This window comes from Melospiza georgiana, chromosome 17 (assembly GCF_028018845.1).
Source record: "Melospiza georgiana isolate bMelGeo1 chromosome 17, bMelGeo1.pri, whole genome shotgun sequence".
Lineage (NCBI taxonomy): Eukaryota > Metazoa > Chordata > Aves > Passeriformes > Passerellidae > Melospiza > Melospiza georgiana.
The window spans coordinates 13,572,196-13,598,768 of NC_080446.1; the positions used below are offsets into that span (position 1 = coordinate 13,572,196).

At 46.0% G+C, this 26,573-nt stretch overlaps 1 protein-coding gene and 1 long non-coding RNA gene across 2 annotated transcripts in view; both read left to right on the forward strand.

The window, feature by feature from the left end:
- MMP24 (matrix metallopeptidase 24) overlaps positions 1-26,573 on the forward strand; it is a 42,497-nt gene that overhangs the window by 11,236 nt on the left and 4,688 nt on the right. The window contains exons 5-7 of the mRNA XM_058035996.1: positions 16,594-16,755; positions 24,640-24,854; positions 26,154-26,292. Coding sequence (XP_057891979.1) covers positions 16,594-16,755; positions 24,640-24,854; positions 26,154-26,292 — 516 coding nt within the window. The remainder of the gene's footprint in view (positions 1-16,593; positions 16,756-24,639; positions 24,855-26,153; positions 26,293-26,573) is intronic.
- LOC131090562 (uncharacterized) lies at positions 7,454-10,579 on the forward strand. The gene is made up of 3 exons (XR_009115327.1): positions 7,454-7,910; positions 8,238-8,360; positions 9,855-10,579. It is a non-coding gene; the product is annotated as an uncharacterized LOC131090562 (long non-coding RNA).

Here is a 26,573-nt window from a genome sequence, read left to right on the forward strand (position 1 = left end):
TTAAATGGGAAAATAATAGTATTTATTTGTTTGTGGCTGTGCGTGGTGTGAATTTTAGGAGTGAAGAGAAGAGCGTGTCTGCTGGCTTCTTACATCTCTCAAGATTTGAGCCTTAATTGCTCCAAAAACCACAACTCTGGGAGGAAAAAGATGAATAAAATAGTGTTGAAATTGTATCAAATGAAATACTTTCCAAGGGCAAATAAAGTTAGTTGTAAAGGTGAATAGAAAGTTGAGAGTGAAGACATTTTGAATTGCCAATTTGTTTTGATCCATATTTGTTTTCTCATACTCTGGAATTCCTTATTCTGTCACAGTTTGGGGCTGGCTGATCAGTTAAGGGAGGCTGATGATTGGGACAACTCTTTTTATCTTATTAAGCATGAAGAGTTTCTGCATCTTTCTAGCTTTATCTTACTGTCTAAAGGCAATGAGCTCCTTCTGTTCTATTTTCAAACCTTTGATTGAGGATAGTGATGTCTTGTAAAAAGTTTAGGCTGATAATCAGAATTTCACAGTGGCCTCACAAAATATCTCTCCATTTTCCACAGTCCTAATGGTTTGGGAAGAACGAGGTGTCTTTAAGCCTTTGGGGATTCAAAATTATGTTTTAAATTTTGATAAGGACTAAAAGTTTACTTGGACTGTAAATATGTCTTGATTTTTGAACTATATAAAAGCAGCAGTATTGTGCCCATGATGCCTAAGGACATAGGCAGAGGTGATGTCTTTCTTTAGACCAAAAAGTGTTGTTTTAAAAGAAAAAGCTTTCAGGCACACAAGCCACTTTCAAGCCTGGCTTAAAAGTGACAGCTTGCTTTCAGACTGGGTTGCAAATGGGGAAAATCCCTCAGAGTTGAGAGTTGGTGTCAGATCATCTCTGCCAGGAAGTGGAGCTGTCAGGTTCAGCGCGGGAGTGCTGACTCGTAGGAAAGCAGAAATGAGACAATACTTGTCTTTGTAGGGAAAGAGGAGCAATGTTTCCTGGCATGTGCAAATGACTACAGGAGGTGTAGGCTGAGAAAGGGAGGTGGGGTGTGGTGAGTGGGAGAGTGTGGAGACTGTGGGAAATTATAATGTGGCTGAGAAAAGCTGTGTTTTGCTGTCTTGGAATGTTAGCAAGTTTTATTCCTAGGTTTGTGGCTGGAGGGCTCCCTGCAGGATCAGGAGTGACAGACAGGCAGAGACTGAGTGGTTTCTGTGTGAGAGCTGCAGCAGTGAGGTGTGTTTGTGTGTGCCAGTGCTCTGTGCCACTTCAGTCTGGTCTCAGCAGTTATTTGAGCTGAGCTGTGGCAGTGTGGGAGCCCCAGGTATTGGATTTGACTTCCCAGGAAAGCTCCTGTATGAGACCTGGGGGTGCTGGTGCCTGGGGTAGAAGGTCCTTGCAGGAAGGTGGAAGGGAAGGTTTTGACAAGTTGTTCTTGCTTTTTTCTATTCTCATTTTCTGCACAAAATGCTTCCTTCTGAGATAAGCTTAGCAAGGTTGGGTGCCAGCTTAAAGGCTGGCAGGGATGGCTCTGCAGAAAATATTCCATCCCTTGGTAGGATGTTCTACCATAGGTGGTCACTTTGAGGATTTCTTTAATGCAGTTTTTAGGATGATGTTTGAGTGCAATGCATACAATGAGTAGAGTGTCTCTCTTTTTATAGAAGCTTTTTTATGCTATTCTTATCCATGTGGCTCTTTCAAAAACATGCTGTATTTCTCTGCTGTTCTAAATGACTGTCATGAGTGGTGTCCTCAAAGTTCATGAATTGGTATTTGATGGGCTGGTGTGCTCTTTGTGTAAGAATTGATAGAGGAATTGAGATTTCCTTTTCAGAGGATGTCACCTGTGCATTTACTGTGCTGCACAGACTGGGCTGCACAGGCTCTTTTCAGAAGTCACCAGTGAGGAAGCTGAGAATGGCGGGGTTGTATTTGACCCTTCCATCTGTGGGAAGTGTTGGTGGTAGGAGAATTTGATGTTTTGAAGGTGACAGGGGTAAGGCTGTAGTCAGAGCATTATAGAAATGTTTTTGGTTTTGCCTGCATCCTTATTTTTGGTGTGCAGTTGTGAAGGTGTCCTGCTTCCTCCCTGGGTGGTCCAGGCCTCTTTAGGGAGGAGTTTCCTTCTGTTTCACTGTTCCTTGTCACTGGAGCACTCACTAGCTTCAGGTTCTCAGCTCTGATGTGTTCTATTTGAAATGCTTTTAGGAGGGCTTTGAAGAGTTTCTTCTTGGTCAGAGGTTTCCTGCTCAGTTCACTGCCAATTTTCATTGAAAATAAGTTATTAGAGGGGACAATATAATCTGTTTAACAGGAAGTGTTTCTTCAAATATGATCTTGCTTGTCCTTAAGATGTGTATTTTCTGACAACAGGGTTGATCAGTCTGGAATTGAAGAAGCCTCAGTAAAAGAACAAGAAAAGCCCAACCAAAAATCATTAGCAAAGCTCTCATTTATTCACGTGCAAAAGAGGAACTGGTTTGGCCATTCAGTATCTGTTCAATGTATAAGAGTCTTGAAATAAGATTGAAGTAACAGTGGTATCTTTTCATCAACCCACAAAATACCACAGTGTAAAATGTTCACTCCTGACAAGAATGTGTCTTAGTTGGAGGGAAAAGTTGAGCCATCTACCTTAGAGCTCTCTTAGCCTTGCACTTGGGAAGGTAAATCTCCTGTCAGCAGAGCAGAATGTTGAAACGGCTGCTATAGATCCTTAGAACATTTTGCTGACCTCTCACCCATAAAGTTTTATTACAATTATTCCAGTCTGAATCCTTGCTTTTCTGAGTCTGCATCTGTTTCACTGTATTGTGGCACCTGCAGAGATCCAGTGCATCTGTGTTTGGAAGCAGCTCTCACCCCACAGAAGAGCTGCTTTGCAGTCTTCACTAGCAGTACAAATTATATGGATAGAAGTGAAATGTTTCACATGAAATTTCATCCACTCAGGAAAAATAAGAATGATTTGATTTGAGCAGATCTTTCTATGCAAACGGCCATCTCCAATTTGTACATGGAGAATGTGGTATATCCTGTTGATGAAAGCTTCTGTCTTGTAAAGAGGCCTTGTGGTAATCCACTGGGGTTATTGACAACTTTATCATCCCAGCTAGGATATAGTTAGTTGGGATTTATATACTCATTATCACTTTGCATTGTTATTATTATACTGATTTTGCCCTTGTAGACAGCATGTCCACTACCACATCCCTTAAAATTATTGGTGTAATCATAATAGCTGTGATGCAGTTGCTTGTCCTCTTGAGCCCTTGGTAACAGGGGCGCATGAACCAACCCTTCTGTTTTCTTCTGCTGTGAAGAATGACCCCTGCATAGGCTTTCAAAGTGAATGCAAAGTTTCCTTCCCCCTGGATATTACAGTTCCACTCAGACATTCAGTTTCGTTAGCCAAGTAAGACTGTACTTTCAATTTATGGTTGATGATTTATCTTCATAATTGTACTGCCTTCTCTGGCATTCTCATAAGTAAGCTCTGGAAGATTAATTTAGATAATCTTATGATGAAGATGGGCAAAACCAGGTAGGAGGTTGAACTCCTGGAGTGGCTCTTACTAACTGGGACCATGGGATAAAGAATTTGTTTGTTTTCCCATGAAAATGTTGATGAGAGCAGCTGGAAGCATGAAGCAGAACATTGGAATTTGGAGGAAACAAGGGAAATCAGAGAAGTCATGCAGCAAACAAGATGCAACTGAAAAAGAGAGGGCACATTCAGAGATAAATCATCTACAGAACCCCACATGAGGAGCAGCTGGCACGGTCACAGTGGTGGGGGCTGACCTTGTGATTTTCCTGGAATGTGCTCTTCAGTAGGGATGAAAGCAGCTGTTGGCTGCTTAGCTGGCCCCAGCCCTGTTGGGCTTTGGTGCCTGGCAGCTGGAGGCAGGTGAGGCTGTGTTGGAGTCCCTGTCCCTCAGCAAGACCTGGGGTGCAGCTGCTCCCTGCCCACGGGGCCCCTCTTGGCTGCTCACATGCAGCATTTGGAACCTGCACGTGTCAGCACAGCCTCAGTTCCCAGTGCTGGTTTTATCAAAAGAACACCAGACTTTCCTCTCCTTTCTTGAGGTTTCGGGCATTTTTTACTTGAAATGCGCTGTAGAAACAGCCAAGCAGGCTTTGAACTGCTCACCTCAAGACTCACAGCACCAGCACGTTGCTCAGGCAGCAAAAGCCTGAAAGGGGATTGTCACGGTTTGACGCTGGTGCAATGTGAGGGCCTCCATGAAAATAACTTCTCCCTGGTGTCTGCAGTGAGATGGAACCAGGAATGGAGCAAAACAGGCTCTCACTTAGAAATAAAGAAGAGAAAACTTTGTTAACTTACAACTATATGTAAAAAGAAGCACGCAGAAAGAATGAAAACCTTCCAAAAACATTTCCTCCTCCCCCCCACCAAAAAATTCACTTCCTCTCAAACCACAACACTGATGAACAGACTTGGCAGGGCTGGGGTCTCTCTCCCTTGGCTCCTAACTTGGCTCAAGCATAGAGGAGATGCATGGAATACATTATTAACTGGCCATATTGAACACTTGCTGGGCTTTATATGGAAATAATAATTATAGATGTCTGTAGCTCCAAAGTTGAAAAGGAATCCTGAGTGACTGAAAGTGAGTTCTGTCAGTTTAAATATCCACATGACACATAGCAGCTCTTACACACCTCTGACAATTCAAATATTATTTTAATCCAGATTAATTACAGAAAGTAAATTTTTATCTCCAGTTTAACATTACAAGCAGTATTAATAATAATCCCAGGCAAATCTCCCTCCTGGTGTTTTAAAACCAAAAATACATTGCTGTTATGCATGTCACTAACACCATACCACTAAATCTGTGGTGTCTGTCAACCCCCTGCATGTAGATTAGAGAATCTTTTTAATACTAAGGTGAGGTAAGACCTGGGGTATCCATACTCTGCCAGGGATCACTAGATTTTATTTATTTCACCGTGCCCACAGTTGGCCTCTAAGAGCCTCCCTGTCATCTGTTGTCGTGTGGCATTGTGGCTGGGAGTGTGCCCAGGGCAGCCACTTCAGCTCCTTCAGGAAACACCCACAGCTGATGAATTATTTCTGTACCAGCTCCAGTGTGGCTCAGCTTCACGTTGTGTGGTCACTGTACAGACCACAGGGTTCATCTTCCAGTGCCTCTCTTCCACACCTGTACCAAGTTTTCTCTGTAAATGTTGGATGACCACTGTGGCAGCTTTTTAGATGTTGGCAAGAAATGCTGAGCTTTGCTAACAGCAAGTAAACAAATCTTATAATTATTCCAACTGATTGTGTCCCCCACAGATCCCAGTGGGTTCCTGCAGAGACTTCTTTGGAAAGCTTCCTGTTCATGGCTTCTGAGAGAAAGCCAACCAAAAATACTGCCAGAGTTTGCAGGACACTGGCAGAAGCAGTACAGGAGATGAGATTTCCCAGGTCACCTTCAATTAATTCAGTGCTAATTCAGCACAGGAGCTCTGGAGGAAAAGGGCCTGAAGCACCTTTGGGAAGGTTCTGTCAGCCACAGAGCAGAGGAACTGGAGAGCTTTTTCCCTGTGATTCTGCCACAAGGAGAAGCATTGTTTCAGTGGACACAGCAGAGCAAGCACTCCTGGAGTCACCATCTGGACATGGCATATGTTCAGGAACCTGACCAGGTTTTTCAGGACAGCCAAATATTGTCTAGGCTGACGAATGTGAATATTCAGCAAGGATCTGAAGGAGAAAATTTTGATTAGGATAGCTAATTTTGGAGCTTACTGACAGCCAGTGATCATGACAGGCCTGTTTGGGGAATGCAGAGCTTTAAGCCAACATTTTCTGATGAGTGTGTTCAAAGCACTGTCTCACTAGAGGTTTGCTGTTTTCTGTCCTGTCAGTATTAACATCACAGACCTCATTGATTCTTTGGACATTTGTATCCCTGTAAGCAAGATGAAACCAGGGGAGATGGGCTTGGTCAGCCTAGTGAGGAGGATGGGGAGGAAGCATCTAATAAAAGTCCTCTTTTACCTGAGGAGATATTAGGAAGAGGAGGGAGGCACACTCTCTTGGAGATGCAGGAACAGAAAAAGGAACAAAAGGCAAGGGGCACAAGCTGCAACAAGAAAAACTCCACCTGGGGTGTAAGGTAAAAACTTCTTCAGCTGCAGAGTGGTAGAACTCAGAGGCTGCACCTGGAGAGGCTGTGGGGACTCCATCCTTTGAGACTTTTGGAACATAGCTGGATGATGTCCTGAGCAACCTGATGTAGTTTTGGGATTAGTCCTGCTTGAAGCAGAAAGATAAACTTGGTGGCTTCCAGCCATGCCTTTCAATCTACATTTTTCCATAATTCTTTAGTGCTGCCATAGACAGAATTTGAGTTCCTAGAACTTGAAAGCAAATTGTAGTTATTTCCCATGGCAGCTCTGAGCCATAACAAGGTATTCAGCTCATAAAATTCTCTGTTTCTATCAGCTAGTTCCCTTCTAAAAACAGGACTGTTTAACATTGAAATTGCTCATGAGGGAGGACTGGTGATGCTCACAGGTGCATGAAAAGGTAGCTGGCAATATTTTTTGCCAGCTGCTTGATCATTTTGAAGAAACACCTCTGACTGTTCCTTTTTCTTTTTTTCTTTTTTCCATGCCTGAATGTACAAGGTTTCTGGAGCATTGACTAGACTAATCCTATAAACATAGAATGTATGTTAGAATATCCAACAGATTCTCTGGTATTTAAGGGGGGATGTATCAGTAGGTTTGGCTTTTTCTAGGTAAAAACTAGTCATACAATTCTTCTTTATCAAAGACTTCCAGGTGTTTCCAGTCACTTTGGAAACACTGCTGGCTAAACATGATTTATCCTATTTGTTTTGTTTGATTACAGTTGTGATATTTTATGTGGGGGGAGGGAACTAAGAGGAATGCAGAGTATCCAGCTGTAGCTTTCTTGTTGTGTTTGAGATTTGTGTTGGTATCCATTTTCCTAGATTGACTCTCTACTCTCTGCTTGCTTCCCACTTACCTGACTTGTGCAAGTGCAGTGCCTGCTCGAAAAAGAAAATGCACCTTAACCCCTGTGCCTTCACCCAGCAAATTGCCAGAACTTGGCAGTCTTCTCTCCTTGATTAATTCCTGTTTCCTCTGCGTCTTGCCTCGCTTTTTCTCATTTCTTACTTATTTTACCACTTTTTCTCATGTTCATTTTCTACGGAGGTACTGAGATTGGCAGTCTACAGAGAACATGTGCAATTTTTGTGCTGTTTGGCTGCTAAGTAGATTTTTAATTTTCTTTCTTTGATTTCTCAGATACAGAACACGTTCACATCTAAAGAGTTTTGTTCTAACAAATGGCATTTTGAATCCATCATTATTTTTCAGGCTTTTGACACTGTTGTTGAAAATGAGCATCAGCGTTTTCCAGAGCAAAAACCAGAGCTGCTTTGAAGTTACTCGCAGAAGACCTGGAAGACTTTCATGTACACGTTGGAAGTCAAGTGGGGCATAAGTTGTATTAAAATTTCAATTTATTCTCTCATGCCTTTTGATGATACATCACCAGGTCATGCTGTTGCTTGGTATTTTGTTCACTGAAGACCAGTTGAGTGTTTAATCTCCAGGACATACCTATTTAACACTGGTTTCACCCTTTAGCTGCTTGGAGAGAGACTCCTTCCCATAAGCCAGAGCTCTCTCACATCCTGTGCTAATGTTGAACAGATTTGAGCAAGGATATAAACACATGATTTCCAGACAGCCAGCCACAGTAAAAAGAAATCAAATCAGGCAGCTTAAATCAGCAGCAGTTTGAGATTGCACCCCTGTCCTGTCAACCTGAAGGAGAAGAGAGGAAGCCCATCAGCACTTGGGGAAGATTTGTGTCTTCAGATTCTCCTCTCCACCCCTGGACAGCTTCTCTGTAAGTAATGCTTTCTTTTGGTGTGTTTGCTGTCATTGTACAAACAGGGCAGTGGCTTCACAATGCAGGCTGGATTTTAAAGCTTGGCAGTGCTAGTTATTGATTACAGCTGAGATTCATTAATAAGGGTCACCTCCAAATTCCAAATGTTCAAAACACTGTACTTGTCAATACCTGAGGTTCACAGTGTTCTTTAAAGAAAAATGTTAGCCCATTGCATTTGTTACTAGTCTTTCAATACACAGAGTATGAATATAGTTATGTAGGTATTTGGAGTCCTATTAATTTATGTATAACCAAAATTAAGTATTTTACTTCTTTTCACAGAGAATCAAATACTCTGGGATTCACAGTAAAGAGCCAGTAAGGACCAAAATGATGTGTCATTCCCTTAAAAAGGAAGAAGAAGAAAAACAAAACTGTGGAAAAAAACAGGTCACAAGAATCAAGGTGAGCCAACAAAAATTCTCTTTCTATCACTTTCCTTTTGTAAAGCAGAAACTGATGATGTGAAATGAGCCAAAACAGAGCCATGTCTTTAATAAAGTTGTGTCATTCCACTTGCTGAAGGGCAGAGGAGAAAAACAACAGGCCATCAGGAAGAAACGAAAATAAAAATAGAGGAATTCTTGAAAAGAGTTTGTGAGTCATCAGAGGCAGATTGTAGCATCAGCAGGGAAATGACACCCAGTACTCTGGATTTTGACATCACACACAAGCAGCAGACTTGGGAGGTGCTTAAATTACTTTTTTCTTTGCTGTTTCTGAAGGAGAGCTCACAGTGTGAAAACAGTTTGACTAGCATTGCCTTCTCTACCCAAATCCACCAGAATATCATTCTGAGGGGGAGATCTCTTCCATCCCAGCTCTCTTGTGTCTCAGTCCTACTCAGCCTCACAGCCCTATCAGGAACGTCTGTGTTGGGGGAGGACAAAGACAGAAAGTCTCCTGCTCCAGAGAACACCCTTGCTGTGGCACAGAGCTGCTCTTACAGCCTCCAGAGCAACACTTGCTCTGTTGCCAGCATCAGGAATTAAATATCATTTCAACCTGATGGGCAAAAAAGGATTCCAAATGTCACAGACTGGCTTGTCCATACTGCCTATGCCAAGGCCTGGGATTTTTTAGTTGCCTTCCAGTGTTTCCACAGCTGGCTCAGAACTGAATTCTGTCAGTAGATTCTGCTGTTTAAATACTTTTAAAGTAGAAACAATAGCTCATTTTCAAGACTGATGGAATGAAGGTCATACCTACATTTTTTTGTGTTTCTATGATTTTTTTTTTCTTTACTGCTTTACCATCTGTTCTACCAAATTCTCTGCTGGTATAGGCAAATAGGAATTTTCATTTTGGGATTAGTAATTCTTTGATATTGAATTGTTTATGGAACTACAACCTACATTTGTGAAAGATGGCTTTAATTTTTCAGCAGATCGCTTGCTCCACTGACTGTCAGGCTGCTGAGCAGCAGAAATGGCACAACTGCCCCTCCCTCTGGCTGCCCCCTCTGTCAATATTGGTCTCACCATTCCAGACCATTAGTTTGTATTTTTCCTCTTGAGTTTCTACAGGAGGTTGTGCTCATAGTCCCCTCTGTGCATGTCAAATAAAGCACAGCTTGCACCATTAGTAAGGTGTATAGCACAGCTACCAGCCCTGATTTGCACACTGCCTTTGGGCAGTAAAGACAAATTACCTTTCACGTTGGTAACATGATGTGGTTCTTGTACTTCTGCAGTCCCTTGGTCTCATGGGGATCAGTTTAATATGGCTGTGGTGCAATTGCTGTTAAAACTGCAGATCACTCCTTCTTTCTGCAGGGAAGCTGTTCAGACACTTTTCAGAGTTTTCAGTAATTCCTTAAGAAGCAACACATAACAATAATTGCTTATGAACAGAGGAACGCCTGTATTTCATTTTAACATGTATTTTCTTCCTTTCTAGATAGAAAAGCTGTTTTCCACAGGATTCCACAGAGCAGTATCACCCCTTCTTCAGGGTCTTCAGAAGATTGGAAAGCTTTCCTTGAGCAGAGAGTGTCGTGGAGGTGAATGGAGGAGCACAGACAAATCACATCTTCTTCCCTTGGACAGGTCAGACCTACCAGGTCTGAAGATGGAAGAACCAATGCACAGCTTAGAGTAGCCCTAAAGCTTCTTTAAGTTGTGCTTGGGAAACAATTGTCTCTGCATGGCTGTTGGGGTGGAAGGAACATAAGCATGTTTAGTTCACACCATCTCTTCTGTAATTACCTGAGGCATGCTATTGTCACACACAATCAATCCTCTGACTTCTTAAGTATCATTCTTACTTTAATAAAATTTCAAAATATAACCCTCATATGTCTTTTTGTGTCTGAGTACACTGCAATATGTAGATTTGTTGGAAGAGTGATACAGTTCATAAAGGATAAAACTAACATGACAAAGAGCAGAGATTCAGTCTCTTTTCTGCTGTTAATCAGATATGCAATATTGTTGGTACTTCTGTCGTCTTAGAAGCTGTGTCCTGGATTTACAGTCCCCAGTGCAGTGTGCTCTCCAGAGCCTACCCACATGCACAGCTGAGGAATAAACACTGATGGCAGTGGCTGATAGCACTGCCCTGATGGAGTCTGTGACCTGCTGCTGTGTGCTGACAGGCATTTCAGCAACCTACAGGAATTATTCAGTGAGTTACATAGCCAAATGAATTGTTTTGGTAAGGATTTCCATATTTTAAAGGAATGACACTGTACAGCAAGGCATGTGCTGGCAACTTCACAAAGAACAGTTGTCTCAAGGTGTCTCTGTTACCTATTGAATGGTTTTTCCAGAGGAAGATTAAAGTCAAAGAATCAGGAGGGGTGGAGTTTGAGAGTTACAGGAAGTTAATACAGTTTATCTATGATTCCAGTGTTCTCTGTTGTAATAAAACCATGTCTTTCTTTATTCTGCAGGGAAAAGTAGAATGTTACAAACAATTTGAGAGGCCTTTCACCAAAGATCTGGGTTTAATGTGGGATTATATTGCAGTTTATCTAAAGTAAGGTGGCTCATCTGGGAGCACACCAGCTAATGAGGTGTGCACACAGATTGTTTTTACTTAAGAAAATTAAACTTAAACCTGTGTTTCAAGTTGTATAGAGCCATTGAGCTGGATGTAAGGTAAGCAGTGTACTCACCCGTGTGTCATCCCAGGATGCTTTTATAGTGCTATAGGTGTGTCCTCAGTTGTCATTTTCTGTGGTGATAACGTGCTGGTAAGGAAAACACATCAGCAGCTTCAAAACTAAATTAGCTGTGTTTCTTTGTGTTTGGTATCGCAGGTCAAACTGTTACATTCAATGGGCCAACTTACCCCTCCAGTTTTACAGAGTCATCCTCTCTCTGGTGCTCAATGGTGGACTTTTGGCTGCCTCCTGAGAGCTGGGAAGGGGAAGCTCAGGCAGGTCTCTGACCAGACCTGTTCGTTTTGTACAGATGGTGCAAATGAGCAAAAGTTGTTGTATTCCTCTTGGGACTGTTTCGTCCAAGTACAGATCCTTCCTTTTACCCAGGTCCTGAGATACTCTGAGTGGAAGTTTTTCTTGTTACTTGAGTGGGTTGAGCAGGAAATTAAGGAGCTGTATCCCATTGCTTGACCATGTTTCCATGGCAAAGCATCAAACTAGGCTGATGCTAGCCTAGCATCCATCTGAATCTTTCTCCAAGAGGATGGACACTATGGGGAATGCTTTTGGATAAGAAATGTGGAGAACTGGAAGGTCAGAGACCTTCCTGTACATTCAAGAACCAACAGAAACAATGTGGGAGGTACAAGCTCCTTTCCAGACTTGTCCAGCTCAGCAGTGGGTGAGAACACAGAGAGTCCTCAGAGCCCCAGGCCGAGTTCTGTGGAAGGAGAGAAAGAACTACACTGGTGGTTTTATACCTCAGTATTTTCTTTTCAGAGCAAATCCTAGCCTACCCCTTCAAAAGGAGCAACGTGTTCTCTTCCATGCTATGGAATTTGCTCCCATTAGCAAATTAAAAGGAATTTGTTCCTTAACAATGTTATTGATTGAGTGACCCTTCAAGAGAAAATGGGATGATGAATCCAGAGCTGGATTTTTGAGAACTCTGGGCTTCTGAAATGGTCTTAAGGCTTCTCTCTCCCATCTCCTCCTCCCATGAAATGCTGTTTCACTTGTTCTCTGAGAATGATGTGGTTGTCTCAGACCCAGGACCCCCTTAGAGTGTGCAGCAGGATGGAGAAAGGAGATAACAGGGGCATGCTGGAAGGAAAAGATCAACAGATGTGTCTGGGAGGAGGCCAAAATAGAAATATGAGGGGATTAAACAGAGGTGAGAGATTTTTGGCCAGGGCAGGGAGCAGAAGGAGAGGGAGCTGTGTGTGCTTCTGCCACAGCTGCCTTTCAGCAAAAGTAGATGAGAAGCAACCACAGCAGTGAGAATCAGGGCACTTGGAGAGAGCTAAGGGGAGCTTCTTGTCCTGCTTTCTGTGGAGATCAATTCACTTCCTAGGAATTCTCTTGAGCTCTACTTCCTCTGCTCCAGCCATTGCCCAGGATTTATCCCTGCTTTGGTTCGGGTGGCATCCTGGCCATGGAGGAGGAGAACTTTTCCACTCCACTGCTGACCTGCCTGCTGTGCTGTGCTGGAACTGGGACAGTTTATTTCTTGGAGTTTCTTATCTCTAGTTGCAACAAGGCTTCCCAGCCAACATTTTCTGTGCTCTGTGACATCCTCACACACAACTGCCAGCCAGAATGGTGGTTTAAAACTGGACAGCAGCAGCTGTTTTCCACAGCTGTTTTTCCAGGAATATTTCCTAAGCATAGCTGGGAAAAGGTGTATATGTGTTCCATAGGGGAGGAGCTGGCCTGACCACCGTGGTGGTTGAGGTACTTCCTCAGAAATGAGCCTTCATCTTGCTGATCATCACAGAACGCTTACTGGTTATCTCACTGGTGATCAAAGAACAAACAATGATCTGCTGGACCTGACAGCTGAAGAAGTGTGGGTAGTGTGAAGAACAGTTGCATCCTGGGCTGTGGTAACCACGAGATGGACAAGTATTGGAATGTGAATCCCAATATTACCAAGTTAGATTGTGCCTGGGCCAGTCTGACCCTCGCTGCTGGGCCAAAGGCAGCAACTGCGGTGTGTCACCCCAGAGATACCTTGGCTTGCTGGAGGTTGCAGCTGGGCACTGAACAAGTCCAGGCTTGTTAGGAACCCCGTTTACCTCAGGAGGAGAACTTCAGGCGATGGTGAAGAGAAAAAGGGGATGGATTCTGCTGGAGGGTTTAATGTCCAGAGGTTTATTCCATGGTTACAGAGGTCTGAATATGGGCAACTGCTCCAACAGAATCTCGGCCGCATGGTCTGATCACCTTTTTAAGCTCAGGGACAGGGGGAGGGGAGGTACAGGTGAGCCACCAACCAGGTGAGAGGGGCAGGGTCTCAGGGGGGGATGACACCCAGACAGGCCAATGACCTCTGGGCATAGGGGCATCCTTTGAACTTGACCAACCACACAACGCCTTGCTGGAATGTTCAGCCTGATTGACAGGACTCACTCAGCAAGGGGGCGAGGGGGAAGAGGTATAGGCACACCTGGGAGGTGACCTGGAAGTCTAAAATGGGACATTACAGCACACCGCAACAGACAAGTTCAGGATTTGTGTCAGAGGAGCTGCATGAGATCAGTGCTGACTAATACCTTGATGGAATTACATCAGTGATGCAGCAGAGTGCACATTCAGTGACTTTGAAGATTGTCACTGTGATATTTTCTGAAAAATACCTTCGCCAGGATTTCTTCTCCTGGGAAGCTGAGAAGTCTCAGTGAAAAAGGAAAACAATTTTATCTCATTTGCTTCTCCTGTGTTTGCTGCTTTGGAATGTGCTTTGGAGATTGTTTATCCAACATGTGAATTGTTTTGACTTAATGACCAATCATGGTCCAGCTGTGTTGGGACTCTGACGAGTCACAGGTTTTTCATAAGTATCTTGTTAAGCCTTCTGTAAGAATTCTTTCTCTAATCTTTAGTATAGTTTAGTATAGCATTCTTTAATATAATATCATAAAATGATAAATTAACCTTCTAAGAACATGTAGTCATTCATAATTTCCTTCCTGCCATGGAGGACCCCAGAAAATACCACAGAAGATGACAGGGACTTTGGAGGAGTGTTTGATAACACTGCCCGGTGATGCCTTTGTTCAGAGACCTCGAGAGGCTGGAGGAGCAGCCTGACAGGAGCCATGGGAAGGTGAGGAATGCACAGCCCTGCCCCTGGACTGCTGGTGGCCCAGGGCCTGGAAGCAGCTTTGCAGAGCAGGACCTGGGGCTCCTGGTTGGCAGCAGGTGGAACATGAGTCATGAGCAAGGAGATGATCCTTCCTTTCCACCTGACACACCTGGAGAGCCCTGTGCACCCCAGTATGAGAAACTTGACACTCAAACCTGACCAGACAATTGGCTTTACCCGACCTTGCTTGAGCTGGGCATTGGACCAAACAATCTCCAGAGGTGCCTTCCAGCCTCAACCATCCTGTGAGTCTGTGGGATTCATTTTACACCTATAAAGTGGGCTGGCATTTACTTTGGGCAGAAACAAATGATTGAAAGCTATTTTAAACTAATTTAACTTAAGTTAGTGTTTGATCTTGTGCTCCTAGTGAAGGATTAGCACACAGAGGCAAGTCACTTCCATAGATTTATATGTAGACTTACACAGAGACAGGTTCTAGATCTGCTGGCAGCACCAGTACTGCAGGTACTTCGGCAAGGAGGGAAATGCCACCAAGGGAAGGTGAGGGAAGATGTCCCTGAGCACGGGCAGAGCCTGTGAGCCCGTGCTGAGCAGTCTCATGAGGTCAGCTCTGTACTGAGTGACCTTTGCTGTGGGCTTCCACATGTGAATAGTTGTGGCAGCGGTGAAAATTATGCTTTCACTGGCATTTAGCTGATACAGGAGACTAAGTCCATTCAGTTTTGCAAAAGGACATTGATTCTCTGAATCCCATTTGGAATCTGGGTGCATCTTTGAAGCTTGAGTGTTTTTGAAAACCTGTGAGGAATGATCAGTCCTCCAACCTTTACCATAAAACTACTTCATGGATTTTATATTGTGCTGTTGGACATTGTATTAACCTGTTCTGCACACACCAGAGTTTTCAGCAACAGATGAGAAAAAATTACTAAGTAGGTATTTACTTGAATTTCCCAAATACAGAAATTCTAAAATTTCCCATAAATGTGTGGCTAAATTTTAGGCTTTATATGTTTTTGGACAATTGTATTTGAAAATTTATTTGGAATGCATTTGTATATTTTAATGCGTCTTGCATATTCAGATGCTTTAACCATCCAACTCAAATGTTTAGAACATTTAACCATTTTGGGGTGGTATGTGTGGCTGGGGAGCACTGCTTGGTACTGACTTCAGGTATCTTCATCTGCTGGCAAAGCTCCCTGCTGAGGAGGCTCACAGACCCCTGAAACGGCTTTGTCATGTTTTTATGGGTAACAGTGAAGTGTAACTGTTTAAAAAGTGGGGATGGTTCTGTGTGTGTCACTGTTGCAACTCCTGTGTCAGGCAGAGCTCAGCACAGAACTGAGCTTTGTTCAGCTGGAGGCGTGAGGAAGCTCTTTGGAGACACTGACAACTGATTGCAAATGCTCTTGGTTTCTGCCTTGCCATAAAAACCCAAAACCAGAGGAGCTCAAATTCAGGCAGAATTGAGGGCTCAGACATTTTACTGCTGTGAGGAGACCCTTACATCCGTTCTTGTTGGCTGTGTCTTCATCCCTGCATAGCACTGCTGGGCCACTTCCCAGTGCCCTTATGGAGCAGGACACCCAGGGACTGCTCTGGATCAAAGGGATGAGGGTCCAGGCCCGTGGGGCTGAAGAGGAATGTGTGCCTGTAGAGTTGAAGGTACCCCCACATGGCACTGCTCCCAGCTTCTGCCCCACACAGGGCTCCTCAGCCCTCCTGCCTCCTGCCAGGAAGAGTCCTGGCCCTTCTCTCCTCCTTCTTCCTTCTGTCCTCTGCCACTGGGATCCAGCCCAGCCTGCTCCCTGTGTGGGAGTGGGGCAGGATGGAGCTGCCTGTGCTCAGCTCCTGCACACGTGGCAGTGCCAGGGGTCCAGCAGAGTGAAAGCCCTTGCTGGAGGGGATGGGGCTGCCCATGTGGGACAGTGAATGTTACCCTGCTCTTCTCTGTCCTTCCTCCTGCCCTGCCATTTGTTGGTCCAGAGCTGATCAGAGAATGGCACCAGAGGACCCAGAAGGGGCACAAGGCACTCACCCCACCACTGAATAGCTGACTGTGCTCTCACCTCTCCTGGCAGCACTCTGATAAGGAGCCAGTGGTGTCAGTGACCATTTTGATGGCCATTTTCTGTAATCTCTCTACAAAGGAGTCTACAGTCAGTATCCCTTCACTCCAGGCACTGCCTGTTTTACCTGCTCAGGGGCTGGCAGCCTCTGGCCCATTCTTTGACAGTGGCTAAAGGCTGTGCAGACTTTTGGGACTAAACCCATCTCCAGGAGCTAACCCTGCCACTGTGACCTGCTGTGCAGTAGGAGAGCAAAGCATTTGCTTCTGGCTTTATGGGCAAGAGGGGCTTGGGATGGGCTGGGGGTTGGCTGTATGGTGCTGACCGGGCTGTGCCTTCCCCCCACAGGGAATGATCTTTTCCTGGTTGCTGTCCACGAGCTGGGGCACGCGCTGGGGCTGGAGCACTCCAACGATCCCAGCGCTATCATGGCTCCTTTCTACCAGTACATGGAGACACACAACTTCAAACTGCCCCAGGATGACCTCCAAGGGATTCAGAAAATCTATGGTGAGCAGCCCTACCTACTTCTTTCCTTACACCAGCCTTGAGCCTAGGGAGTGTTTTACAACTCACCCCTGCGTGCTCCTGCCAGAGCTGAGCGGGGAACTGCTTAAAGCCCTGCTTAAAGCCCTTCATCCAGGACTAAGTGCCAGATGACTGCACAGGTCAGGAGAACCAAACCTCTGTGATCCCCCTGCTGCTCCCTCCCTCACTGTGCCCCCTGCTGCAGAGGGTTTGCTGTACCCAAGGTTTGTCCATTAGGAACAACCAGTGCAAATAAAGGAAAAGAATGCAAAGAGCCTGGAACATCAAGGAAAGGTAAAAAGTATTTTTGTTCTTCTTTTTTTCTCTTTATTTATAAGGTAAGGGAAAGAAAGTTTGGATCTGCTTAGGGAACACTTTGCTTGCTTCAATCTCCAGCTGAACATGTTGTACAGCATGTGCCACAAAGATATTGGACTCAAGGGAAATAGAAAAGGAGCAGAGAGATTATGGGAGAAAGCCTAGAGGCTGCATGTGATGTGGTGCCATGTGATTGGATCATGGATACCAGGGTGTGAGGACAGGAATTCACAGAATTATTGGCTGAAGGAGACTCTGAGAGCAAAGAGAAATCCAGGTTTTAGGAACACAAGGGGAGACTGAGACTGATGGCCACAGTCTGTGGCAACCTGTGATAAATAGGTTTTATCAAACATCCCTGATTTCATTCTTAGTGGAAAGTACAAGTTTGACAGAGAGTTTACCTAATAAATGCAGCCCAGAGCAGTTGTGCTGTGTAACTGTGCAGCTGGAGTCAAACATCAGCTCCCAGAAGCAGCAGGGCAGACATGGTGTGAATTAAAGGTGAAAAAAATACTTGTGAGGTGGTGGTCACTGGGAAAGCTGGTGTTTCTCAGGGCTTGCTGCAGAGCTTGGTGGCAGGCCTGGCACTCAATGTTTCCATCCATGGTCTGCCAGTGAATTTGAGATTGCTGCTAATAAAATGTGTGCCAAGACCTGTGAGACTCTAAAGCAGCATAGCAAGACTTTAGACATCTAAATTGCATCTCAGCTGTTTGAGTCAGATTTGGTGTTTGATTTCTGTGACTGGATTGAGATTCATTGTTTAAGTGCAGATGCCTGGAAAAGTCTTTTTCGGGGCTAATTTCTCTGACTTGTGAGGGCAGTGGGGAAAACCAGGCATTTGTAGAGAGCAGTCCAGCCTCAGTGTGAGGCACATATCCAAGTAAGGTCCAACATCTAAAATAAGATGGCTTAAAATACACCCAGGATAACTATCTCATCTCATTGCTGCATCTTCTTATTGATCATTACGAGGTGAAGTTGCATGTTAATTGTCCTGTGGTATTGTTTAATTATGACTACTGTAACACAGTTAAACACAGTTACATGTTCTGGTGCTCAGGATAGCAGAGGCTCTGGAGGGTTTTGAAATAAAGTGCTGGGGTAGTCAGTGTTAAACTTTCATTAAGTAATAGATCTAAGTGTTAATTTTTGAAAGCTGCCAAAATGCCATTATGCTGTTTCTATTTTGAAATGTTGATTTAGTTCCTGTGAACTTTGATTAATCAGAAAGAAAAAAACCTGCAATTTATTGCAGACAGTGGAAGTACAATCAAGAAAAAATGACTGGTTTCTCTGTTTTCAGACATGTTTTTGGAAAGGGAGCAGATAAGAAGCTGACAGCCTTCCTGCTTCACTTTTGGGATTCAAACCAAGACCAGCAGGGGCTGAGCTGGGACCAACACTCCCCAGAATGGGGCTCTGGGGCCCTGGAGCTGGGATGGGCTGGGGATGGTGTTGGGGGTTGTAGAGATAACTCATCCTGTGGGGAGAAGAAGGAGCAGCTTCTGCAGCAGGAGCTTTCCTTCCCCAGGGAGAGATTTCAGCCCTTGGTACAGAGTTACTGTCCAAAAATCAAAGTTGAATTTAAAATTAGGTTTTCCACTTATGGTTCACAAAGAAATTTTGGAAAATGTGATGTTTCTCCCTGGAACTAATGGTGAAAGAACAGAACCCTTCATCTGATCTCAAAACTGAGAAGGGCCTGCTGAAATATCCTTTCTGTAGCTTTAGCAGGAACATTCAACTAATGTATTTTATTTCCACAGTGCCACTCTGCTTTGTTGTGCCTTGGGAATACCAAAAGCCCATCTACCAGAGAACCCCTCCAAAACCCAAAATCTCCTGCTTTCCTGCTGCTTTGACATTCTCTAACACAGCAGCATGTGCTCAATATGTATTATTTAGTTACCTACTCTGGAAAGTCAGACACAGAGCCACTGTCTTGCCTGTAGGGTCCTTTTAAAAAAATAGTTATAATCAAAACTTCCAATTTTTAATTCCACTGAAGTTCCTAGAACAAAGAACAGAGGCTCTACTAAAGCTGAAGTCCATTTTGCTGCCTTTTGAAAATGATGCATTTCAAATGTGGTTTATATTGTGTCTGTGTTTATCCATTAAAAAAGAAACATGTCCAGATCTGTCATATAATGACTTCTTGAATTTTTAATTTATTTTCTGCTGAATTTATTTCAAAACTCACTCTCAGAGCCAGTAGGTGATGTGAACTCTTGTTTGTGCTTCATGCTGATCAGTATAAGATCAATGTTTAAAATGATAATTCCATTTTGAGCTGCTGAGAGCAAGGCCAGCAGCTACCAGTGTGACAGAGCTGTGACACCAGTCAGCAACACTCCCATCTCCTGAGAGCTCCTTCCTGCAGCACATTGCTTGGCAAAACAAGGAAATAGTAGGGCTCTACTTTGTGTGTGTTTTTCAGAAGGGTTTCCCCCTCTGCATTTATGTGCCTGTGTCACAAGTGACATGCCCAGGAGGGAATTAAACTGGAAGTGACACCAGTTTGGAGGTGCCCTGGATGTCCTGCTGAGCTGCCTTTCCTTTGCTGGCGCTGGGGCTGCAGGTGGAGAGGGCAGAGCTGTGGCTGTGTGACAGGGCCTGAGCTGGTCCCTCTGCAGCCCTGTCCTGGCAGGAGGGCTCAGGGCTCTCCCAGGTGACACCTGGCAGGACAAAAGGAAACAGCCTCCAGGTGTCTCAGGGCAGTTTCAGCCTGGGTATTAGGGAGAATTTATTCACTAAAAGGGTGGTCAGGCATGGGAACAGCTGCCCAGGGCAGTGGTGGAGCCACATCCCATTCAGAAAATGTGTGGATGTGGCACTTGGTGACACGGTTTGGTGGTGAGCTTGGCAGTGCTGGGTTAAGGGCTGGACTTGATCACCTCAGAGGGCTTTTCAGCCTGTATGATCCTGTGATTCCATGATTTTCACATGCTGCTCTCTGTACTGGTCTGCAGGGGGTGACAAGGGAGCCTCCCATGGCAGTGGCTCCTGCGGCCCTGTCTGAGGGCCTGGCCTGAGGTACAGGGAAAGCTCATGATGTGCACAGGGCTGGTTGGCCAGGCCAGCCTTCCAGGCCTGTCAGAGCCTGAGGTCTCAAAGGGGAGGTCTCCCAATCACTCAAAGGTAGACCTGGCCATTAACCCTGGAGACAGCCTCAAAGATCTGGGACATCCCAAACCTCACTGAGGAACTCCCAGCCTCACACATCTTCAGGAAAAGAGATCCCACTCATGGCACATGCTGAGGGCTGAGGTCCAGAGGGGACATGAAACCACTGCAGGCCCTGCCCGAGGAACTGGACAGCACCAGCTCTGACGTCCAGAATCAGCTGGGCACAGTGTCCATGTGCAACCAGGGCCTTCTGCCAGCCTCACCTCCTCAGTGCAGCCCTTCCATCATCTCCCCTTTTCCAGTGGCAGCCATGGAGATTCTTGTAACCTGCAGACCCTTGTGACCATCCCAGGGCACTTGTGAGCTGCACCCCTGTGTGAGATGGCTTGTGAGGGAACAGCAGAAAGACCTGGTGGAGAATTTCCATGTGGTGATACTGCGCTGTGAATGGGACCATCAGAGCAACCTTTGTGGGATGTGGGACCTGGAAATGTTCTCTGGTAATGTCCTCTTGGACATGGGGAGGAAACAGAGTAACATCCAAGACCTCATCTGTAGAAGCTGCAGGATTTGGAACTTGTGGATCCGTGCCCCATGGTCCTGGGCTCCCAGGAGGAGAGAAGAAGGAAAATGCTTGGCAGTCAGGAATCTGGAGGGATGTGCCCTGGTGCCACATCTCTGGCACATTGCAGAGATACGTGACACCCTCTCTATGTTGCATTACTTCATTTGCACCTTTCCTCCTGTCCACAGACTCTGTTGGACCCAGCAGGAAACACCAGACTCCAGCTCTGGTGCATCCACAGAGCCTCCCTCACCTGCTGAATGCCAGATCTTCATTCCCACTCCTCTGAAACACAGGGAGCAGCTGCCTGGCTCCCAGTGCTGTCCTTGGGCTCACCTGGATGACTCTGCCAGAGGGGAGGCTGAGAGGGAGCCCATCTCTCCTGGGTGGAGAGGGGCTCTCAGCTGGTGGAAAAACACTGGTGTGTCTTATGGCTGGGCAGAAAATACTGTTCTCATCCTACAGATTCCTCTGAGTATAGAAAAATGTTCTGTTTTTCTGTGGAGCAGATGTCAGGCTTCTGAAAGCTTTTCCAGAAGGAAACTGGAGCATCTTGCAGAGCCCTAACCTCTCATCATTTGCCTGCCTAAGCCTGGGAGTTTCTGACCCAGTTTTCTGGCACCCAAAGCAGAGAACCCAAGTGCAAGGTGAATCCAGAGCCCAGGAAAGCATTCCTTTGGCTTAGAGCAAGGATGTCTGCTCTGGACTCTTGTCTCCCAGGTGAATGCTCTGTCACCTGGGCGGCAGCTGTCATCCAGAGGAGAATGTCTGTGTGAGAAGGGCTTGAGAAAAACCTTCCTGCCACCCAGTGATGATCATGGGGGCCTTGACTGTTCCCCCCTTGTTCTGTGGGTGCTGTGGCCTGTTCTGCACTGTGGCATGGTCCCAGGCTAACTGGGACACCTTCGCTCACTTCAGCCCTGAAGGCTGAACCCAGAGGTGCAAAGTGCTCTGCTCTGTGGGTGAGTTTGTCAAGGGACGAGGAGCCCTTCCTGCCCTTGGAGTTCTGTGGACAATCTCTGGCCCCTGAGGCAGGTTGTTGGCAGCTACATCATGTGGTGTGAGCAGGGGCCTCTCTGCACTGCCCTGGAGCCTGCAGAGCAGCTCCAGGTGGTTTCTCTTGCTCTCCCTGGCTCCCTTGGATCATAGGCTGAGGAGCCTTGCCTGTGTCCCTGGGCAGCTGCACAAGCACACTGGCAGCTCAGCTTTTTCAAACCAGAACCTCCCTTGAGTTATTCAAACCATAACCGTCGTTTGGAGGAGAGTTTTCTCCTCAGTGAAGATAAGAAGATAAGAAGATAAGGACAGGCCTTTGTTTGCAAGTGGTTCTCTCCCCTGAGCTGACCCAAAGCCTCCTCTGTGCTGGCAGGCGTGGGGAACTGCTGGCTGGGACTGGCTGAGCCAGGCAGGTGCTGTGCAGCTGAGGGAACACTCTGTCAATAGCCAGGAGGACAGTACAATTATATTTTGTCCTCAACTATCGACACAGTGGCTCCTAAATGCCTCCTTTCTCTGTGTTATCTTCACAGGTCACCTTGGTATTCAGATGGGCTGCGACAGAGGAAGCATGAAGGGAGGAGGCTAAGTGCCAGTGGTGGAAGTCACACTCTAAAGGTGATCTGCTGTGACCCAAAAGCTTTCTGACATCCTTTGCCTTGCTTCTGATAGAGAGGAAGAAACTCTTCTTCTCCACAGAGTGTCTGTAGAGTCCCAGCAAGCTGCTTCCCTCCAGAATGGAGATTTCCAGCTCCAGGAGATTTCTTACCTGCTTCCCATGGGGAAGTGGCTGCAGGATCAGTCCCAGGCATGGACTTGGCTCTGCTGCTGGGATCACACATGATAGCTGGGTGACTCTGTTCAGGCCCATTTGCACTCCCATGCAATAACATCTCTCACTTAGATTTTTCTAATTAGAAACTTTTCCTCTGTCTGATTCTTTGAAGCTGCTCAGAAGTGTAGTGGCAGAGGATGTGGTTTGTGTGCTCTGCTGCCTGCTCAGGCTGGTGGATGTGATCAGTCTCTGCATTAATTACCACAGTACCAGCACATCTTAAGTGACTCTTTGTTCACACACTCAAGTGAACCTGTTCCATCCTGCCTTGAGCTGTTACTGTGATGGAGTCTGGAAATAGGAATGACCAGTGGCCTTTCCCAATGGATGGGGTCTGCTCATTCTGCTTTTGTGCCAGGTTGGACTCTGCAGTGCCTCCCTTATGAGGGACCACCTTCTCCACCAAAGGACAGGCTGTGCTTCTGCTTCCCATCCCCATAGCTGTGCACCAAATTCTGCCTGAGTGGCACTTGCACCTGAGGATTTCCATGTTTTCAGTGCACTCCTCTGCTCTTTGCATGTGCACAGCTGAGGGATCACCTCCCACCCTAAGCCGCACTCAGGGACTAAGTGGAGGCAGCAGATAAAAATGAAAATGCAGTCTAGAGAGACAAATCTTCAATCAGAATGAATTAGAAGGCCTAGGTTATAAAAACAAAAATGAGTGCAAGGTAGCAAGGAAACATCCATGGCTAGCAGAGAAGGACAGTAAGAGGAATATTTGAAGTGAAATGGCAAAGTCTGCATCCAAGCAGGTTTCAGACCCCCTGCATCATGTGTGGGAAGCCTTGCCAGGGCTGGTTTGGCCACGGCCAGCATTGAGTACACACAGGGCCAGCTTCCCTTGTTGGGCCTGACTTGAGATCTCTCCACTGGTCTAGAAAACGTTTTCCTTAAAGCAAATCCCTGGTTCATCTGAATCTTTGCTGCTTGGCATCATCCTGACCACGGTGTGCACAACTGCTTCTGCCATGCCAGTTCTTCAGTGGCATTTTAGGGCTGATTAAAACCTTTACATTGGTGCCCTGGGTTGCAGGTGCTGTGACTCTTCCGGGCTGTGAAGATGAGCCTTGTCCAGGGCCAATGTTCACCTCCAGCTGGGGTGCAGCTCCTTGGCCCCAGTGTGACACTGAAGCAGCACCCATGACAGCAGCCCCCATGGTGGGGCTTTGTCCTACAGGCTCAGAATGAAATTGAAACCATGATCCCTGCAAATAAACCATCTTCACATCTCAAGCCCACTAAAATCCCTTGCTCTAGTGGCCTTCTGTTTATTGCCATCTTAACTCATGGCCTTCTCTGAGAAGCAACAGGACATGTGACTCTCTGAGTGAAATTTGGTCCAGATTTACCGCTAACAGTTAATGAAAATATCCTATGGCAAGAGGCTGTTTAAGACCTCTGCTCCAGTGTAGCTCACTTGTATTTTTATTTCTCTGGCCCTGTCAGATCCCAGAGTTGAGTTTGGGAAGGATGGAAAGGGAGAGCTGTGCTGGGAGGTCGTCAGCTGGGTGGGATGAGGTCCCTTGTCACAGCTGCGCACCAGGGACAGCACAGGTTGGTCACTGCTGTGTAATGAAGGGCTCCCTGCAGTTCTCCTTACAATGTAGCATTGGTTTTCACACTCTCTTTTTTTTTTTTTTTTTTTTTTTTCTAGTTTTGCTTTGGTTTCTAGGGTTTTTTGTTGCCTTTTTTATGGTCTACTAAACAGTTCTATTCAAGGGTTACCACCTTTCATTTCAGTTGCGAACATGACTAGTGTGGCTCTTTCTTCCTTTTAGCTCCAGCCTCCCTGGGAAGACCTGCAAAAACATTCTGGCTCTTCTTCAGTTCTTATCACTTGTCTGTTTTGGGACAGTTTTCACATGTGGATGCATCTTGTTCTGCTCCCCATTTCTAGGGAATGAGCTCTGCATCAGGAGCACCCTGGCAGTGCTGTCCATCCAGCCTGGAGCCTTTTAAAGCTTGCAATAAAAACAAGCTTGTCCACTTTGCTAAATATATTCCTTTTCACTTCTAGGTCCTCCTATAGAGCCCCTGGAGCCAACCAGGCCTTTACCAACTCTTCCTGTTCGCAGAATTCACTCCACTTCAGAGAGAAAACACGAGAGGCAGCCACGACCCGCCAGCCCTCCCCTGGGTGACAGGCCAGCCCTCCCTGGCTCCAAACCAAACATCTGTGATGGCAACTTTAACACTGTGGCTCTCTTTAGAGGAGAAATGTTTGTTTTCAAGGTACTGAGAATTCCCACTTACCCATGAGTCTTCCCTTAATTTAATTGCTGGAAAAGGTTAATAGAAGTATTTGGTAGTGAGATTTGAAACGTCTGTGAAAATAGCTCTGTTCCTCTGAGGGTGATGACTGAGAAATATTGGAAGGAAATGTGAACAGATTGGTTCTGTAATATTTGGAAACAATGCCTGACGGGATTTACAGAATGCCCAGGCATCCTGTGCTCCAAAATGTGAACTGGGTGCATTGGCAGAGAATTCAGATGCCACCAAGCCTGAGAGGAGTCCCCTGTAAAGCCAGGAAGCAATACCAGTACCATGGGTAACCATTAGAGGGGTTGGGTTGGGAGGGACATTAAAGATCACCTTGTCCCACCCCCTGCCATGGACAGGGACACCTTCCACTGTCCACCATGCCCTGTCCAAGCCGGCCTGAAACACTTTCAGGGATGGGGCAGCCACAGCTTCTCTGGGAGCAGCCTCATTGTCTCAGAGGTGACATGCATGGAACTGGGGCTCTGGGAGCACTCAGCCTACCTGGGGAGTTGGAGTCAACCTTTCTTGTACAGCACAGCCCTTGTTCAATAACCCATTAGAGTACCAATGGAATATGGACATCCATGATACCATTCCCAAAATACCAGCAGTTTTATCTCTGCCCAATGGGTGTAAAGTGTGGAAAGGGACATATTGAAGGTTATTAAATGGACAAACCACATCAGTTGCAGAAGATTTCTGAAATGAAACTAGTTGAAGGTTGGGATGGTATCTCGGAGGAGTGTCAAAGGTTCTGTCCTGCTCATGCTCATCCCAGAGCATCCCCTGCAGCTTTAAGCAATGATAGAATATCTAAAGGGATTTTTCGTGCCTCCTTTGTGCCTTTAAACCTTGCGTGTTTCACACAGTCACCAGGTGATGTTCAGGCTGTCTGGCTCTCCTGGGCTCCAGGAGCTTCAGCTGAACCAGGACAAGCGTGACACCTCAGTGACAAGACATGGAGAGGTCACAATGCTTACAGCTGTGGACTCACTTCCCCCTGCTCCTTTCCCCTCTCCTTCTTTCCACCCTTTTCCACAGCCCCATCAATCAACATCTCCCCCTTTGTGCTGCCATCTTCCCCCCACAGCACCTCCCACACTGGAGACAGTGTTGGGCTGGGTTGGAGCTGTCACCTGAGGCAGGACTTGTGTCCGTAATGGTTGTGGGGCCTGGGCAAGGATTAGCAGAGCTGGATGCTGGACCCAGCCAGGTCTGACTGCAAGACAAGAGTGCTCAGTCTCAAGAGGCTTCTGGTTTCCTCAGGATCGCTGGTTCTGGCGTCTGCGCAACAACCGTGTGCAGGAGGGGTACCCCATGCAGATTGAGCAGTTCTGGAAGGGCCTCCCTGCCAAGATCGACGCTGCCTATGAGCGCTCTGATGGCAAATTCGTTTTCTTCAAAGGTACAGTACAGCTCAGCAAGAGCCAGACACTCCTGCCTCAGCTCTGGCTGCTTCTGTGGCGTGAAAATGTGGAAAACGGGTATGCTGCACACTTGCCCTTCTCTGAGGGGACACTTCAAGCAGCCACTGATCCTTAAAATACAGTTCAGTGTGGGCTGGCCTTGCCAGGACCATCTCTGTATAGAGTTAATATCAATTAGGGGAAGTTGGCTTTCATGTGACAAGAAACAGCTCCTATTTCCCAGCGAGTGCCAGTGCCCTGCTTATCTCCTTGAACACCT